Here is a 17,717-nt window from a genome sequence, read left to right as displayed (position 1 = left end):
TTTGAGTTTAGAGATGATGAATTTGTGGGGTCATCAATCCACATGGGTATGTGTTTTCCCCGTGCAGTCTGTATTTACAATATGCAGAAGTGAAAGATTTTAATTGAAGTTTCTTTTGGGAGAGCTGGACAAAAGGATCACAGGTCAGGGGAGATGACAGGCTGAAGTGATGTTCCCCAGAATCTAGGCCAGAAACAGACAAGACAGAGAAAACCAGTGAGAGAGAAGGGATAGCAATTCACTTGCAAGGGCTGCAGGGGTGGACAGCTGGATTCCAGTTAAAGCAGGAAGTGGAAGGCGGCTTCGGTAAGAGGATAGAGATCTAGAGCACAGGTTCTCCAAGTGGGGTTCCTGAACCAACAGTGTCAGCATCACTTGTTAGCAAGGTAGATTCCCAGATTCACCCCAGACCTAGGAAATGGGAAATTCTGGTAGTTTTTGAGTGGAGCACAGGAATCTGCATCTTTAGTTGATCTGGATGCCTCGAAGGCTTGAGAATTATCGATGCGGCATCTCTCGTGTTGTGTAAGAATGCTTTTATCATGAATGGGATTGCGGAGGGACAGTAGCCAGTTCCTGGAAGAAGAGGACCGGCTGTATCTGGGTGGGAAATGCTGAGCATATGGCAGAGGACAGATGGCCTGTGTTCTGCATGACAAGGGTTAAGTGTAAGGCAAGGCCGAATCCACTGGCCTTACAGTTTTCAGAAATAATAAGTCCTGGCCATCCCATTCTTGATTGTGTGAAAACCCATTCAGGTTGTATTCCAAGGTCAAGAATAGTAGCACTGACTGCTGAGAGCTGGAGAAGTGTCAGTCTGGGCCTGGCTTGGCTGCTCCTTAAAAAGGAGGGAATCCAAACCCCAGGAAAAGCAGCAAAAAATGGGAGTGAGTTTCTGGACCCTGACTGAGTGCCTAAAGCATCAAGAGTCCAGTGTTGGCCACAGAGAAACACACTTGCCTATGAGCAAGATCCAGCTTCATAGACTGACACACCCAGGCCTCCTAAGATGCTTCCACTGTGGCCTAGTCTCAGCTACAAGGGCACGGGTGGGCTGTGGTCAGGCAACAGGAAGAGAATGAAAGCGAGAGAGATTTTGGGATGTGGGTACCTGACCCAGTATGGAAATCCCTGTATGTTCCTAAACTTTTTCTTAGTCACTCTGTGAAAATGGTAGGACTTTGGTAGTAGAAAGCAAGTGAAGTAGAATGCAGCCATACAAGGTTTTTCATTGTTTTCAGAACTCCCTAGCCCCCAATCAACAAATCACGTCAGGTAAATATAAATGTACCATTCTGATATGGCAGTAAAGCCAAATATACTCGATATATAAAAACAGTGGGCCCACCCTATCAGCAAGTTCTACATTCGTGAATTCATCAAACTACAGATAGAAAATATTCAAAAAAATAAATGGATAGTTCTGTTTCTATGGAACATGCACAGACTCTCTCTTGCCATTATTCCCTAAACAATACATTATAACAACTGTTTACATTGTATTAGGTGTTATAAGTAATCTACAGATGAATTACAGTATATGGGAAGATGTATGTAGGCAACAGGCAAATAGCACGCCATTTAATGTAAGGGACTTGGGCATCCACAGATTTTGGTATCTGTGAGGGATTGAGGGAGTTGGTCCTGGATCCAACCCCCCTTAGCTACTGACCACTGTAAGGTTCATACTTCTAAGTTTAAAATGTAACTATGTGTGAGCGCATGTGGATAGCATTTGTGTAAGAAAAGCCCTGTACTTACCTGTGATATATAAAATATTCACAAGAAACTAGTACCACTGGTAGACATTGGGGGAAGTAAGTGGAGTAGAAAGGAAGAAAGAAGAGTTTTCATGATTAAATTTTATGTATCTTTTAAATTTATATTATGAATTATTTGTACTTATGTATTATTCATAAATAAATATATTCCATTTAAAAAATAAATAATGAGATTTTATTATTCTTAACAACAGAGAAGACTCCAGCCTGATATCTGTGGGACCTGAGTCCGCACTGTGGAGGGCACAAGCTGTGGGAGGGCATGGAAGACACACCTCAGAGACTCCCCCAGTCCTGCCATCCTGCGGGAGACATTTCAAAGGAATCGTAAACTCATGTGACCAGCAGGGAGGACAACACCAAAGAAACTTTCCTACCTAAAATCAGCGGCTGTCCAGAGCTAGCACTTGGAAGGAGACACTCCCTCTCCTGGGGTCACATCTTCACTGGAAGGCGGGTGGGAGCTCACTGCTGTGACCCACGTATCCTCCTCTCTCGGCATCTCTATCCTGCTACTTTCTCTGACTGCATCTTCCTCTGTTCCTTGGTCAGTGTTTGAGAAGAGAATGTTGAACAAGTCACATCCTTGTCACTCTGAGTCAGAACTCTCATTTGACTTGGAAGATTTGTGCTTACGTTTTTTCTTCTTTTTCTTTTCTTTTTTTCTTTTCTTATGCTTTTCTTTCTTCTTCTTTTTCTTGTGTTTCTCTTTACCTTCAAAGGAACTGGAGCTGCTCCCATCTTCATCTGAGGTAGAATCCTCTAGTAACTGTTTTAACTGCTGTATCCTAAACATTCAAAATTGATCAAAGAACAGTGAGTTTTAGCTTTAACTTATACAAAATATGTCATTCAAAAGCAGTATAGGAGGAAGATGAATAACCATGTCACAAAGACAGCATTTTTCTTTTTACCTGTTTTCTCCATTCTTCTCCACCTGAATGCCTACTTTACGTGACTGTAACCAGTGTACAAGCCATTTTGTATTTTTATTGTCCTAGACATTTCTCGTGTCTCCACAGTTCTTACAATTGTAATTTTTTTTTTTTGAGACGGAGTCTTGCTCTGTCGCCTGGGCTGGAGTGCACTGGTGCGATCTTGGCTCACTGCAAGCTCCGCCTCCCGGGTTCACGCCATTCTCCCGTCTCAGCCTCCCGAGTAGCTGGGACTACAGGCGCCCGCCACGTCACCCGGCTAGTTTTTTTGCATTTTTTAGTAGAGACGGGGTTTCACCGTGTGAGCCAGGATGGTCTCGATCTCCTGACCTCGTGATCCGCCCGCCTTGGCCTCCCAAAGTGCTGGGATTACAGGCTTGAGCCACTGCGCCCGGCCTACAATTGTAATTTCTAACAGACGCATGCTTTACTAAACCATTCCCCTACTGCTCAATTTTTTAATCTACATCTTTAACAGTTATCATGCCACCAATTTGAAAAAATCCTCCAATTTTTTCCACCTTTCTCTAATCATGTCTAATTTTATTTTTATTTATTTATTTATTTATTTTAAGAGATAGGCTCTTCCTCTGTCACCTAGGCTGGAGTGCAGTGGTACAATCATGGCTCACTGCCACCTCAACCTCCTGGGGTCAAGTAGATCCTCCCACTTCATCCTCCTGAGTGGCTGGAACTACAGGTGCATGCTGCCATACCTGGCTAATTTTTATTTTTAAATTTTTTTGTAAAGATGGGGTTTTTGCCATATGGCCCAGGCTGGTCTCAAACGCCTGGACTTCAGCGATCCACTGGCCTCGACCTCCCAAAGTGTTAGGATTACAGATGTGAGCCACTGAGCCTGGCCTAAGTATAATTTTTAACAAAAGCTCAGATCCCTAAAGACTTTGGAGAAGATAAACTGAATCATATGAAAGTATCAATTGTACTGTACAAGTAGACAGCACATGGGTTGCCAACATCAACTGCAGTGGCCAGAGAGCTGGATCAAGCCCATGGCTTTAAGCTAACCCAAGGAGAAGGCTGGCCTGCTTATTCCCAACACTGGCCTTTTCAGCCATGACTCCTGCACTCCACATATTTTCACAATTGAAGTACCATGTGTACTGCACCATTCCTCTAACACTAGAGTGGTTTTCTCCAACTTTATATAATTTTAAAACTTTAAGAGGATATTGTTATCACCAGGATGACCTCACCTTACGTCCTTTTCGTGTCGTTTATTGTCTCGTATGATGTCATACATGGGATCTTCATGTGCCTTAAGCGTCAGAGAAGGTTAAGGTTTGGTTAGGCTTCATGGACCACAAGTTAAATACAATGAAATGCTTATGTTATGAAAACCAGCTTATTTTTTTTCTGTTTGATGTAGCTGCATGTTCAACATGTTCTAGGTCACATCACTGAAAACTCATTTAAGCTAAAAAAAGGATTTTCCAATTAGAAAAATACAGGAAATGGCTACTCTCAGCACACTGTCTTTGGGGTAGCCCTGCTCTGCAGGAGCAGTCACAGAGCTGTAACACTGCCACCTCAAAACCAAACAAAAGAAAAATACAGGAAGTAACTGTCATCTAAAGAAAAAATATACGGACATTTTCATCTTACAATTTAAAGACATGTACTCTTTAAAGACTGGGAAATTAAATCCCTGATTTTAGTTATGAAACATGACTTTTTACATAGTAAATTTTAAAAAGGGGGGTTGAATAGATAACAATGTCTGTTTCAGAAAAAAAAAAAATCACTCTTCCAAGTTATAAGCAAAGACCACTTTAATAAGAATTCCTTTTTTTGTTGAAGAGCTAATTTGTCATACAAACGTAATTTAATAAGCATGTAGTTAGCATCACACACTTTGGTCAAAGGGCTTCAGGGAATGTATTTTATGTGAATGTTCAGTTCACTGGTGACTTTCTGCTTCACTGATTTTCACTATTTCTGATAAATGTAAATTGACACTCTGGGACTTTACTTACCACTCTGAACTGCTCTAACTTTTGGTTGCCTTTGATAAAGAAAGGGCATTCTTTGTCGCCCGTTCGGTGACCATACCGTTTGCAACGCCAGCCTAAAAACAAAAAGAAATATTTCTGTAAGATAACCCAGTTTCACCTACTCGATAAAGAATCAGCAGAATATATTCAAGTTTTTCTTCATTGAACTCCAATTCTAAAACAAAATATAATTATGGACAAGCCATGTAAGATCCCAGAAACAGAGGTAAACTAATTGCTTTCCCAAGCATTCTTTAGTCTTATACCTTTAGGAATAATATTCTATCACCAAGTATTTGTGAAACAATCCAATGGAAAATTACTTCAAAAGGTAAGTTTTTTTTTTTTTTTTTGAGATAGAGTCCTGCTCTGTCACTCAGGCTGGAGTCCAGTGGCGTGATCTCGGCTCACTGCAACCTCTGCCTCCTGGGTTCAAGATATTCTTCTGTCTCAGCCTCCTGGGTAGCTGGGATTTCAAGTGGGCACCACCACACCTAGCTAATTTTTGTATTTTTAGTAGAGACGGGGTTTTGTCATGTAGCCCAGGCTGGTCTTGAACTCCTAACCTCAGGTGATCCACCCACCTCGGCCTCCCAAAGTGCTGGGATTACAGGCGTGACCAACCACGCCCGGCCCAAAAGGTACATTTTTTAAAAAGTGTGTCTCAGTATATTTTTCAGAGTAAATGTTTTCATAAAGTATCTCTGCTTCTCATTTACTATTTTAGACACTATAAAAGCTTATTTCTCAGGTTGAGTCTGTTCAAAGCTGTCACTTATTATAAGTAAACAAAATCACAAGTTCTCTTAGAATACTAATGTTGACTGGGCACAGTGGCTCATACCTGTAATCCTAGCACTTTGGGAGGCAGTGGCAGGCAGACTGCTTGAGGCCAGGACTTCGAGACTAGCTTAGGCAACATGGTGAAACCCTATCTCTACAAAAATACAAAAAAATTAGCTGAGCCTGGTGGCGCACACCTGTAGTCCCGGCTATCTCGGAGGCTGAGGTGAGATCACCTGATTCTGGGAGGCTGAGGCTGCAGAAAGCTGTGATGGCACCACTGTACTCCAGCCCGGGTGACAGAGTGAGACCCTGTTTCCCTGACCCTGGTAGAAGGTTGTTTAATGTATGGAAAAGGTAAAACAGAGGGTCTCTGGCCAGGGAGACCAGGGAGACATCAGGTAGGTCTGAAGGAAGCTGCTACAGTGCCACAAAGGGTCACATGAATGAATGAAAAGCAGATGGACCCATTTCCAGACTCCTTCCACTCGGCTCCCAGAACACTCATAGCATGGCTTTCCCTCCACGTGGGAGCCTTCTCTGGGAAAATATAACCCACCCAAAGAAGAAAAACTGATAGATAATGAATTCTGAGGCATGTTGTCTGTGCTCTTAACAAATGAAGGCAATGAAGCATTCCCATCAAAATTCTTAAGGAAACTGATTTTTAAATTAGAATTCAATATCCTGGTAAAGTTAAAAATCTGTCAAAGACAATTCCAGAAAAGTAAAGGTCTTGACATTTTTATCTCCTATAAACCCATTTTGAAGGTAACTGCCATAGGATTTGTTATACCATAAGGAGAGAGTATAATAATAAAGAAGACTCAAGACACAGGAAAATGGGTGATCCAGCATAGGAGAGAGGCTAAGGGAACTTGCAGAAAGATGGTGTCTTAGTCAGCTTGGGCTGACATAACAAAATGCCGTATACTGAGTGGCCTAAACAACAGAAGAAACTGGTTTTCTCATTCATTCTGTAGGTTAGAAATCTGAGATCAGGGTCCCAGCAAGGTGGGTTTGTGGTGAGAGCTTTCTTCCTGGCTTAAGATGACAGCCCCTTTCTTTGTCTTCACATGGCACGGGGGTAGGGGGTGGGGTGGATGCTTCCTCATCTAGAAGATGGAGAACATGCCTTGGCTATAAGAGGGCTGTGATGAGAACAAGTGAAATAAAAGAAGTAAACACCCTTTGCGGCATGTAAGTTGCATGGATTAGGGAAACTCTCCCCCACTCACACTGCATCACTTTGACTTCTTTCCCCAGTGGCATCCAAAGTCCTTTAGTTGGTGCATGAGCCAGAAATTCCCTGGCGTGTTCATTGCCTGGTACATCTGGTATGCAATCTTCTGGCTTAGTCTCATCTTCCTAAAAAAGGGAACAGGTATAAACAGCATGGCAAGACAGTGCTGGGATTCTCTCCTGCTCCCCTTGGAGCCACCCTCGCCTGGCTTTTTCCTGGGCTTCTGGTGCCAGCAATAACTTAGTTACCCCTCAAAACTAGAAAAAAAAGACAAGTTACACCTGATTGAAAAAACAAGAAACAAATGTACCAAAATAATTATACCAAAAACAATGTAGCTGTTCTTAGAGAAAAGTTACTGGTGAAGCAGAAAATTCTGTCCTTATATAGCAATGAGTGGTAAGGTCCAAGTTAGATTTCAGATTAAAAACAAAAAAGTTTCACTACCTCAAAATGTAGAATTAAAGTAAACCAGGCTTCCTGGAATAATAGAAATGGCCTGTTATAGCTTATTATACCCTGAAGGCCCTGTCATATTTGACAGTCACGTGCATGCTGTATCTCTGATGTGCATTTTTGCCACTCAATAACTGCATTTACAAGTAATGTGTTTTTAAACTTGGATTTTTTTCAAGTTTCTATGAGTATTAAATTTACAATAGACTAATGTTTTTAAAGAATATTTCTTCATTGAGAGTTACTAAACAGCAAGTTTTCTTTGCTGTGGCCTGCCACTCTAAGTCTCCCTCGTGCGCACACACCCTGGTGCTGTGGCCAGGGAGCTGCAGGAGGGATGCCTGCACCGGAAAGTGGGACTGGATGAGCTGTCGGGTCTCCTCAGAGTTTACTGCTCTCTGAGCTGCTGAGCCTAAGAAACCGGCACAGGATGGACAGAGGGGCTGAGCTGGGTGAGGCCGACAAGGAAAAGGAGCATAGAGATGCCGTCCCCAGCAAGAGAGAAGAGGGGCAAGGCCAAGGAATCCACATGGGCCTGCACTGGTTCTTTGGGGAAGGGAAACATGGCTGATGAAATTTCTGCAAAGGCAGTGGCTTGTGACAAAACTAAAAATTATGACCCCTCAGTCATCTGCAGGAAAGAAATAGGCTTTTGGTAAAAGGAGATTTAAATATCATGCAATCATTTTCCATAACAAGTTACTAAGTCTACAAGTATGTCTAGTGGAATAACTAAGAGTACAAACTTCACACTAACCTTGATAAGCCCAGGAGGAGGTTTTTCATAACTGGAAAACAAAGAACAAAACCTTATCAACTATGTTAATGTAAACATAACACATCAAGTTACTGCAAAAAAGGGGCTGTAGGATTTTTAATCAGAGATTTTAGCAACAGTAAGCTTTTATCACTGATTTGCAGACAAGCAATCACCTGAGAAGAGCAGAACGCTTCTCCTCCCTGTGCTCGGTGGCACCCGCCATCCAGGGACTGAACCCAGAGGAGACCCAGAATGCTGAGCACGCAAGTCTCCAGATGCGACAGGCAGCGAGATGGGAAGGAAATTCTGAAGGCAAGGTGTTTGTGCACTCAAAGAGCAACTCTCGGGCTCCTAAAGCGATTTGTACCTCCTCCCAAAAGAGTAATCTGCAAATATTTTTAGCTCAGGTCTGTCCCTTGACCCTTTAAACCTTTAGGGAAGTACTTTTTCTTTTTCGAGACAGGGTCTTGTTGTATTGCCTAGGCTGGTCTCAAACCCCTGACCTCAAGCAATCCTCCCACTTCAGCCTCCTGAGTAGCTGGGACTACAGTCGTGTACCATGGCACCATGACACCTGGCTCTCTCATTTTAATACTTCAGAATAACTGCAACATACAGAAACAATGATTTAATGTTTTCTTCATTCAGACTCTTGTCTTATGCATAGTTTAAGGGACCCTTTAGAAGACAATGAGTATTGGAAAAAGGAGTCAAGAATAGACTAAGGGAAAAGTGAAATAATTTTCATTCGGTCGGGCGTGGTGGCTCGCGCCTGTAATCCCAGCACTTCGGGAGGCTGAGGCGGGCAGATCTCTTGAGGTCAGGATTTTGAGACCAGCCTGGCCAACATGGTGAAACCCTGTCTCTACTAAATATACAAAAATTAGCTGAGTGTGGTGGCGGACGCCTGTAATCCCAGCTACTCAGGAGGCCGAGGCAGAAGAACCTGGGAGGCAGAAGTTGCAGTGAGCTGAGATCACGCCATTGCACTCCAGCCTGGGAGACAGAGTGAGACTCTGTCTTTAAAAAAAAAAAAAAACAAATTCATTCTCCCCTTCTATAAGAGGTGGGAGAAAGTAACTTGATGGACAATGGATGAGAAATACTACTAATCCTGGATCTGTTCCCTGAAGATTAAACAGTAAACAAGTGTGTATTCACAGGATTAGCTTTGTAAGTGTGGTACAGTGCTTTCCCAAAGTAGATGCTTAAAATATTTCTAACAAAAATCTGTGGCATGAAATAGGCCTAATGGAGCAAAAACCATAGAAATCTGCACAACTTGTGAAGATGATACAGTTTATCTGCAGCCATTCATCAGAAGCATTAACGCTACACCTTATGCATAGAGACTAGAAGGAGCTTGACAGTAAAGTCTATAAATCCAAAAATCCAGTAAATGAATCCGTTCGAGTCACACGCATTATGCAAAAAATATGTGGCCAATCAAACTGAGATCCAAATTCTGAAAAAAAAAGTCACTCTTCTTGTCAAGATGAAAATGAGTGTGATGCAATTGCACATTTGGAAATATCAGTAATGGCATTCCCAGAGTCCATTTTACAAGTGTTTTCACAAGTTTAAAGAAGGGTGGTTCATGCTGTTTCCTAGGGCTGAACAATTCATTAATGTAGTATACTCAAAAAGATATTTCTCAAAGTAGTATTTAACTACTAAATACAGATTAGAAAACTGAAGTATGTTTATGTGCAGTTTAGGTTCTACAGTGTGATAGTTAAGAGGTACGCATTTATCTCTGCAGTCACTGTCACCCAAGCTGGAGTGCAGTGGCACGATCACAGCTCACTGCAGCCTCAAGCTCCTGGGTTCAAGCAATCCTCCTGTCTTGGCCTCCCAAAGTACTGGGATTGTATACATGAGCCACTGTGTCCAGCTGCAGTTAATTCTTAAGATAAAAAGAAAAAAGTTGATCGAGGTGCATTACTTTGTGCCATCTGAAAAGCCTTACTTAGTCATTCGCACTGTACTAACTTTCTCTGAGTAGGAAGAAGACTAGTTACATCTGAGGGGAGACACGCCGTCTTCTCAAGTGTGTGTAGAGTAAGAAATCTTTTGTTAAGTGTTTCAAATTACTCTTTCTGTTGACTGTTGAGATGGGTTTTCTTTGAGAAGAGTCCCTAATGCAAGTGTACTCCATTCCACATAGCTGTTCCTGCAGCTGCATCCAAGGGGCTGTGTGGCAGAGGTGAAACTGCCACATACACCCAGAAGGTCCATTCTGCTATGCCTGGCAGCCCAGGAGCTACTGAGTGACAGAGAGTGTTGGAGCAGGTGGAAGCCTCCGATGCCCTCAGGGGCCTGGCAGGCAGGGTCACTGAGGGAAAACTCTGGTGGAGACTCAGGAGACTCCATCACATCAGGGATGAAAAGATTTGAATTCAATTTATAAAACAGCACTGTGGGGTTTCCCATTTAACATGGCCAACTGACCAACATGCTTATCTGTCTCCTTCACCAGACACTGTAAAAATGACAGTGAAAAAATAAAAAGGCCATAAAGATATCCCAAAAGGAGGCAACATCAGAGGAAGTTTTTAACAAATTTGGGAAAGTGGAAACCGCAATGGACTTCTTGGGGTGGAGGCAGTAACAGTTTTCAAAAGATGCAGCTTCCTTCCTACAGCCAGGAGGCTGCCTGCCCAACACTTGAAGAAGCCTGCAGGGTTAGCCTCCTCAACTCAGCAACACTGGCAGCCAGGCAGAGATCCCTGGCCCCCAGGCAGAAGACTCAAGACCCTTCTCTAGAGGAACTTAGGAGCCCCAGAAAAAAATCTCCAACTACTGACATTTGAAAGTCTCTTGATAAAAAGGGTACCCTGCAGCATGAGCGCTCTATCATGAAGCTATTTGATCAACAAACACCACCTTCTCTCTTTTTTCTCTCCCCTACACAGCTGCCCTTGACAAGAGCGGTATAGCACCTACTCTTAAATGAGTTGAGGCCAGAGCAGTGGCTCATGCCTGTAATCCCAGCACTTTGGGAGGCTGAAGTGAGAGGATTCATTGAAGCCAGGAGTTCGAGACCAGCCTGGGCAACATAGTAAGATTCCATCTCTAAAAAAAAAGTGTAAAAAAACTAGTTAGGTGTCGTGGTGTGCACCTGCAGTCCCAGCTACTCTGCAGGCTGATTCAGGGGGGCTAACTTGAGCCCAGGAAGTCAAGGCTGCAGTGAGTTATGATCATTCCATTGTGCTCCAGCTTGGGTGACAGAACGAGACCTTGTCTCTAAAAAACACAAAACAAAACAAAATATGGTTGAGATTCAAGGATACTCAGACATTAGAGAAAGAAAAAAAATTACTAAATGGAAGACAGAAATCGAAAAGGCAAACAAGAAATACAGGCAATGTAGGGAACAAAAGACAACACAAAAGAAAAATGAGTGAGTATCCTCACAGATGAGTGAAGATATTTCACTTATGAAACAAGAACAGGATGCTATAAAAAAAACTTGCAGAACGAGAAAAAGCTTTTTGATTTAGAAATATAACAATTAAAAAATATGTTTAGTAGAGAAAAAGATACCTCTACAAAGTACAATGAAAATACAAACAGAAGAGACAGAGCAACAGAAAATCAACAGAAGGAAAAAACAAAATTGAGGAGAGGAAACAAGACAGAAATTGATGTATGTGGTTAATGCATTTATGACATGTCAAGAAAAAAGGGTCAACTGCACTGGGGAACAACACACACTGGGACCTACTTGAGGGTGGAGGGTGAGCATCAGAAAAAATAACTATTGGGTACTAGGCTTAGTACCTGGGTGATGAAATAAATATAATAAACCTACACAGGTATCCCTGAACCTAAAATAAAAGTTAAAAAAAAAAGTCAATTGGAAAAGACTGACATCATAAAACTTCAGGATGGCAGCAATAAATAGTTTCTAAACATTTAAGGGCGAGGTGAACTTGAATACGTACATAAAAGAAAGGGAGTCAGAATGGCATCAAACTCCTTAGCAGTTTTGGAAGCTAAAAGATAGTGATGTACTATCACCAAAACTGAGTGAAAATTGTTGTTACTATTTTCCTCCTGCCTCAGCCTCCCGAGTAGCTGGGACTACAGGTCCATATCACTGTGCCTGGCTAATTTTTAAATTTCTGTAGAGACAGGGTCTCACATTATTGCCCAGGCTGGTCTTGAATTCTTGGCTTCAAATGATCCTCCTTCCTTGGCCTCCCAAAGTGTTGGGATTACAGGTGTGAGCCACCACGCCCAGCCCCAAAGTAATTTTTGACCTATAATTTTATACCTAGTCAAATTACGTATCAAGTTTTAGGATAGAATAAAGACATCTTCAGATATGCAAGGTATCAAAAAATTTACCTCCAATGCACTCTTTCATAGGAAGTTGCAGAATTGGCTTTGGTAAAATGTGAGAGTAAACATATAAAGAGGAAGACATGGAATCCAGGAATGAGATGCAAGATAGGAGAGTGGGAAAGGATGCTCTAGGACCACTGCCGGACCAGGTTTAAAAAGTAACCACTGTACTAAAGGACAACAGAATGAAGAGTCTAGGTAAAAAATGAACTGATTAATTACCTGATATGTAGTTATGTGTGGAAAAAGTACTATTGGGGCTCAGAAAATGATACCCCAAAGTATGGTGCTTTGGCATGCTGAATACTTTGAACTAAATGAGATTAGAGAAGGCCTCAGAAGAAAGTTGCTCTCTGACCTTCTCTTGCCCTCCTGTCTCCTGCCCTTCTTTCTTCCTCAAAGCAGTCAGAGAGGCCAGAATTCCTCTTTTCCATACATGGGCCATAAAAACTAGAACAAGTCTCTCAAAAAGCAAGCCAGAAGACCTACAAATAACTTTAATATTTTTTTTTAAAAGATAAAATCTCAGTGGAACTTTTTTTTTTTAATATTTAAAACAATAATAATAAACTCCTACAAATATTACCCTAACATTTCCTTGCCTTTCTGCATCGGAGCTGGCCATAAAAAAATTAGATGACCTACCTTGTTTGATAGATCAGGACCCCTCGTTCCAGAAAGGGTCCTGCCCCATACCTGGGAGGAAGTAATCGTACACAGAGGCCTGAAAAATCTGAACAGACAGGCCTTGCTGGGCTTTTCCCTATTACCACTGTATTATACCATTTTTTTGTCCAATGATATTTCTACACTGCTATACATTCTTCATCCAAACTAAGCATAAAAATAGTTTCCTCTGGGTCTCTGGGGCTTCCTTTCTCAACGTTCCCATGTCACATAAAACTGTGATTAAATATATTTGTTATGCTTTTCTCTTGTTGACCTATCTTTTGCTATAGGAGTATCTGCTGTGACTCCTATGATAGGTAAGGAAAGATAACTTTTCACCTTTATGGTACTCAGATTTTGGAGACATTGGGAGAAAAACAGCGGTAGAAAATTAAGCAAGTGAAAAACAGACTCTTATTAACTACTTAAAAGTTAACAATAATATAGAAAGCAAAATAAATCAGAGAACAGTACTTGGCTCAAAAGTGAGTAATAATTCATAGTTATATTACTGTATTTTTTGTTTGCTTTTGAGACAGGATATCACTCTGTTGCCCAGGCTGGAGTGCAGTGGTGCAACCAGGGCTCACTGCAGCCTCAACCCCCCAGGCTCAAGCAGATCTTCCCACTTCAGCCTCCCAAGTAGCTGGAACCACAGGCATGTACCACCACACCTGGTTAATTTATTTTCTTTTCTTTTTTGCAAAGATAAGGTCTATAAATGTTGCCCAGGCTGGTCTAGAACTTCTGGCCTCAAGCAATCTTCCCACCTCTACCTCCCAAAGTGGTGGGATTACAGGCGTGAGCCACAGAGCCCAGCCTAGTTATAATAATGTTAATACTAAGCATTTGTTTAGCAAAAACTGCTATGATAGATCTATACTGGAAGATTATAAACAAGAAGGGTAGGTAAAGAACTAAATCCTTACTACGACAAGAAGTTAATCGTATGTCTAAGATGTTGAATTGATGTAAACAGTATAAATATGCAATTTAGGAATATACAGTTGGTGGGTGCGGTGGCTCATGCCTGTAATCCCAGCACTTTGGGAGGCTGAGGTGGGCAGATCACTATGTCAAGAGATCGAGACCATCCTGGCTAACAGTGAATCTCCATCTCTACTAAAAATACAAAAATTAGCTGGGCATGTGATGCGCGCCTGTAGTCCCAGGTACTTGGGAACCTGAGGGAGGAGAATCACTTGAATCCAAGAAGTGGAGGTTGCAGTGAGCCAAGACTGCACCACTGCACTCCAGCCTGGGCGACAGAGCGAGACTCTGTCTCAAAAATAAAAATAAAAGTAAAAAATAAAAAAAAAAAAACATACAGTTAAATCCCAGAAGTAAAACCTAAAAGTTTATACAGAGAAGCCTGGTTTGGGAGGCGGAAGAGGGACACAGGGAATATGAGTGGTTACTGATGAGTCGGGCAGCCTATTGCTAGTTTTTGTTAGCATTTTTAGTACTATTTGAATTTTAAAACTACATATTACTCTGGTATAAATACAATTTAAAGCTCAAACAAGATTCTGAGCTAGCCAAAGCAAATCCCTCAACAGCTCATTCAGTTTTAAATCTCAGAAACTGGAAAAAATCCCACCAGTCAGTCAGACACCTGAGTTCAGCTCTAGATTTGCTGGTTAGCTGGTCAATGTATGCTTGATCACATGACTTAACCAGTGTTCCTCCGTTTTTTCATCTGTACAAGTAGGTTATAATCTCTCTCATCTGTGAAAAAGCTCTCTGAGCTACAAATAAGTGGAATTAACATACACCGAGGGCTGGGCAGGGCCAGGCATTCTGGTGCTTATGCTAGGGGAAGACCTTTGAACACCTGACTTCCCTGGGAGACCACGAGCGCCACATAGTGACTTGAAAGTGTCAGGACTGCCCTGTAACGTGGATGTGCACAATGCAGAGTCTATCCTGCAACCCCTGCCCTGCTAAGGGGAAAAGTTCAGAGCGGGCCACGCTGGAAAAAGAGCAGGCCAGGTCCCAACATAGGAATTTATCTCACATCAAACCTCCTAGAAGGTTAATTATAAAGGATTTTAACTCTTTGAGGATCTTTCCTTATATGAATTATGTTTTTAAAAGAGTAGACAAATTAAACTTTACTTGAGCAAAAAACTGTTTTCAAAGCGGGCACCCCCAGAACCAGAATAGGTCCAGAGCAACTCTGAGGCTGCCACCTGGTGGGATAACATTTATGGACAGGAAAAGGAAAGTGAGGTACAGAAAAACAAAGTGAGGTAGAGAAATAGCTGGATTCCATACAGCCTGGCGTCTGCCTTATTTGAACAGGGTTTCAAAGGTTGACCACCTGTGACGGCCTGAAAATCAGCTGCTGTGACTGTCTGAGACTCAGGTACTTATAACAGTAGGTTACAGTCTGTTTACACATCCACTCAGGTTACAGTTCACTAAGTATAGAGAAACTTTTAGGCTAAACTTAAAATATTCAAGGAGGCAGCTTTAGGCTGTACTTAATTTAACACCTACTTAGCATAGGTAACTAGGAGTGCCTAAAACAGAAACGAATTCTTGAATAACTGAGTGAATGCCACACTCAGAAAAGGTTGTTTTACGCAGCTAACTATAGAATCACGGACAAGAACTGAAAGAGTTGCTGACTGAACTTTCCACCCGAGGTCTGTGTTAGAATTTAGGAAAAGCCACCCTGACAAATGACTACAAACGACAAGAATACACCATCCTCAAACATGCCACTCCGGCATATTGATGACTTTGAGTTATAAGTAATAGAATCAAACAACACAGGATAACTTATTCAGCTACCCCTCAACTGCCTAAAATAAAGTATGACTCTGCTTTTTTTCCTTTTGTTCTTATTATTTTTCGACTCTTTCTGTTGTAAAGAGAAATTTACACCTGTAAAGGAAATTTTCTGTAGTAAATGTTTCTGTATCAGGAAGAGAGCTGCTTGGAGGCAACTTTTATCGCCCGAGGGCCTCATCGGGATAACAAAGCAACCTTTATTCACCATACATCTCCCCCCTCACCCTTCCTTAACGTCTGCACCACGCCCCAAAAGGCCCACGCCCCTATTCCCTGGCCCTTCTTTCAGTCTCCCACTTTTGTGGCCCTCCAGTGCATGGGTACATAATTAAAACAGTTTTTCTCCTGTTAATCTGTCTTAAGACAATTTAACTTGTGGTCCAGCTGAAGAACTTAGGTAGAGGGAAGCCATATTTCCCTCCCCTACATTTGAATCTTCTTTATACCACACTCTCCCGGGTCATCTGGAGTGTCCTGGAACTCCCTGGAACTAGGGAATCGCAGGGCCTCCCAAGTCAGATTCTGCTTGGTGCCGAGCGGCAGTTGGCTCCCTGAACTCCCCTCGTTCCCCATCAGGAGGACGGACTTGAAGTCCTTGACGGCGGCGCCCGACATCGGTCGCCCGCACTAAGCTCCTGCTGGGCCCGGCCCCCGTGCCTGCTGGGGGGGGGGGCTCGGAGGACCCGGCCTGGGGCCCACCACCGCGTCCAGAGCCCCCGGCCCCTGGTTTCAGAAGACGGGCCGCGCGCGGACGGCAGCTCGGGACTCACAAGGACTCCAGGTGCTTGAGCTGCTGCAGCTGCTGCGCGTCGTGCCGCCGCCGCTTCTGCTCCCGACGTCGCTGCAGCTCCTGCTCGGGCGGCTCACGCGGCCGCCGCGCGCTCCCAGCCCCCGCGTCCTCGCGCCCCGGCCTGGACAACATCTCGGCCCCCGCAGCGCGGCTCGGGCAACCCCTCCGTCGCGGCCTCGGCGGCGGCGGCGGCGGCGACGGCCAAGAGAGCACTTCCTCCGCGCGGCGGTCGGGCGGCTCCGCAGCGCCCCCTCCCGCCGCCGCCCCGCAGCTCACCCCAGCGGCCCCGAAGTCCCAGTCTTGGCCGCCGGATCCCCGCCTCCCCGCGCCGGGCCTCAACACAGAGGCCCAGTCACCAGACCTGCTGCTGCCGGTGGGCGGGGAGCGCCGCTATCTGGAGCGGAAGCGGGGCGAGGCGCTGGTTGGGACCCTAGGTGAGCTTCCCCGAGCCTGGGGGTTCCCGCCTGGCCACGCCCACCTCAGGTATACTAACAACAGTCACATAGGGATGAGCAGATGAACTGTATTCATAAAAAAAAGTTCAAATTAGCCAGGCGTGGTGGCGGGCGCCTGTAGTCCCAGTTACTTGGGTGGCTGAGGCAGGAGAATTGCTTGAACCAGGGAGGCAGAGGTTGCAGTGAGCCGAGATCGTGCCCCTGCACTCCAGTCTGGGCGAAAAAGCGAGACTGTCTCTCAGAAAATAAAAAAAAAAAGTTCAAAAAGTGAAATGTATAAACATATCACTGTTTGGTAATTGTGTGCACCCAGCTTTATAACTGCAGTCATCTAAAATACCATGAGAGACAACCTAAGTCTTTTGACAGGGTGGGTCACCATGATATCACCACTGTACTAGTCACCCAAAGAGCCAAGATCTTGAGAAATTTCATCTTTCACGAATGCAGATGTACAAAAAAGACATTTCTTTATTTATTGAGGAAGTTTCAACATTTTTACATACGTGTATAATGCTTACATACACAGTCGCCATTGTAATAATGAGCTTTGAGTCATCTTTGCAAAAAATGCCTAAAACAAATGAGAACTCTCTAAAAGTCTTTATACAGTTGATGCCTCCAGTATTAGAAATGATGTTAAGATGTAATACATAGCATAGTGAATTGTAAAACATAATG

The 17,717-nt window shown here is 43.3% G+C and overlaps 1 protein-coding gene across 1 annotated transcript; it reads right to left on the bottom strand.

Moving 5' to 3' along the window:
• Positions 1 to 1,933: 1,933 nt before the first annotated feature.
• Positions 1,934 to 16,778, bottom strand: RP9 (RP9 pre-mRNA splicing factor). The gene is made up of 6 exons (XM_030933241.1): positions 16,562 to 16,778; positions 7,971 to 8,001; positions 6,753 to 6,882; positions 4,714 to 4,805; positions 3,934 to 3,995; positions 1,934 to 2,569 (listed from the first exon to the last, which is right to left on the bottom strand). The coding sequence occupies exons 1-6, from the start codon at positions 16,711 to 16,713 to the stop codon at positions 2,371 to 2,373; spliced, it is 666 nt and encodes a 221-aa protein (XP_030789101.1). The 5' UTR covers positions 16,714 to 16,778; the 3' UTR covers positions 1,934 to 2,370.
• Positions 16,779 to 17,717: the final 939 nt, after the last annotated feature.

The sequence above is a fragment of the Rhinopithecus roxellana genome, chromosome 6 (genome assembly GCF_007565055.1).
Source record: "Rhinopithecus roxellana isolate Shanxi Qingling chromosome 6, ASM756505v1, whole genome shotgun sequence".
Classification (NCBI taxonomy): domain Eukaryota; kingdom Metazoa; phylum Chordata; class Mammalia; order Primates; family Cercopithecidae; genus Rhinopithecus; species Rhinopithecus roxellana.
The sequence above is the reverse complement of the archived record's forward strand: the minus strand, read 5'-3'. Positions and strand labels throughout refer to the sequence as shown.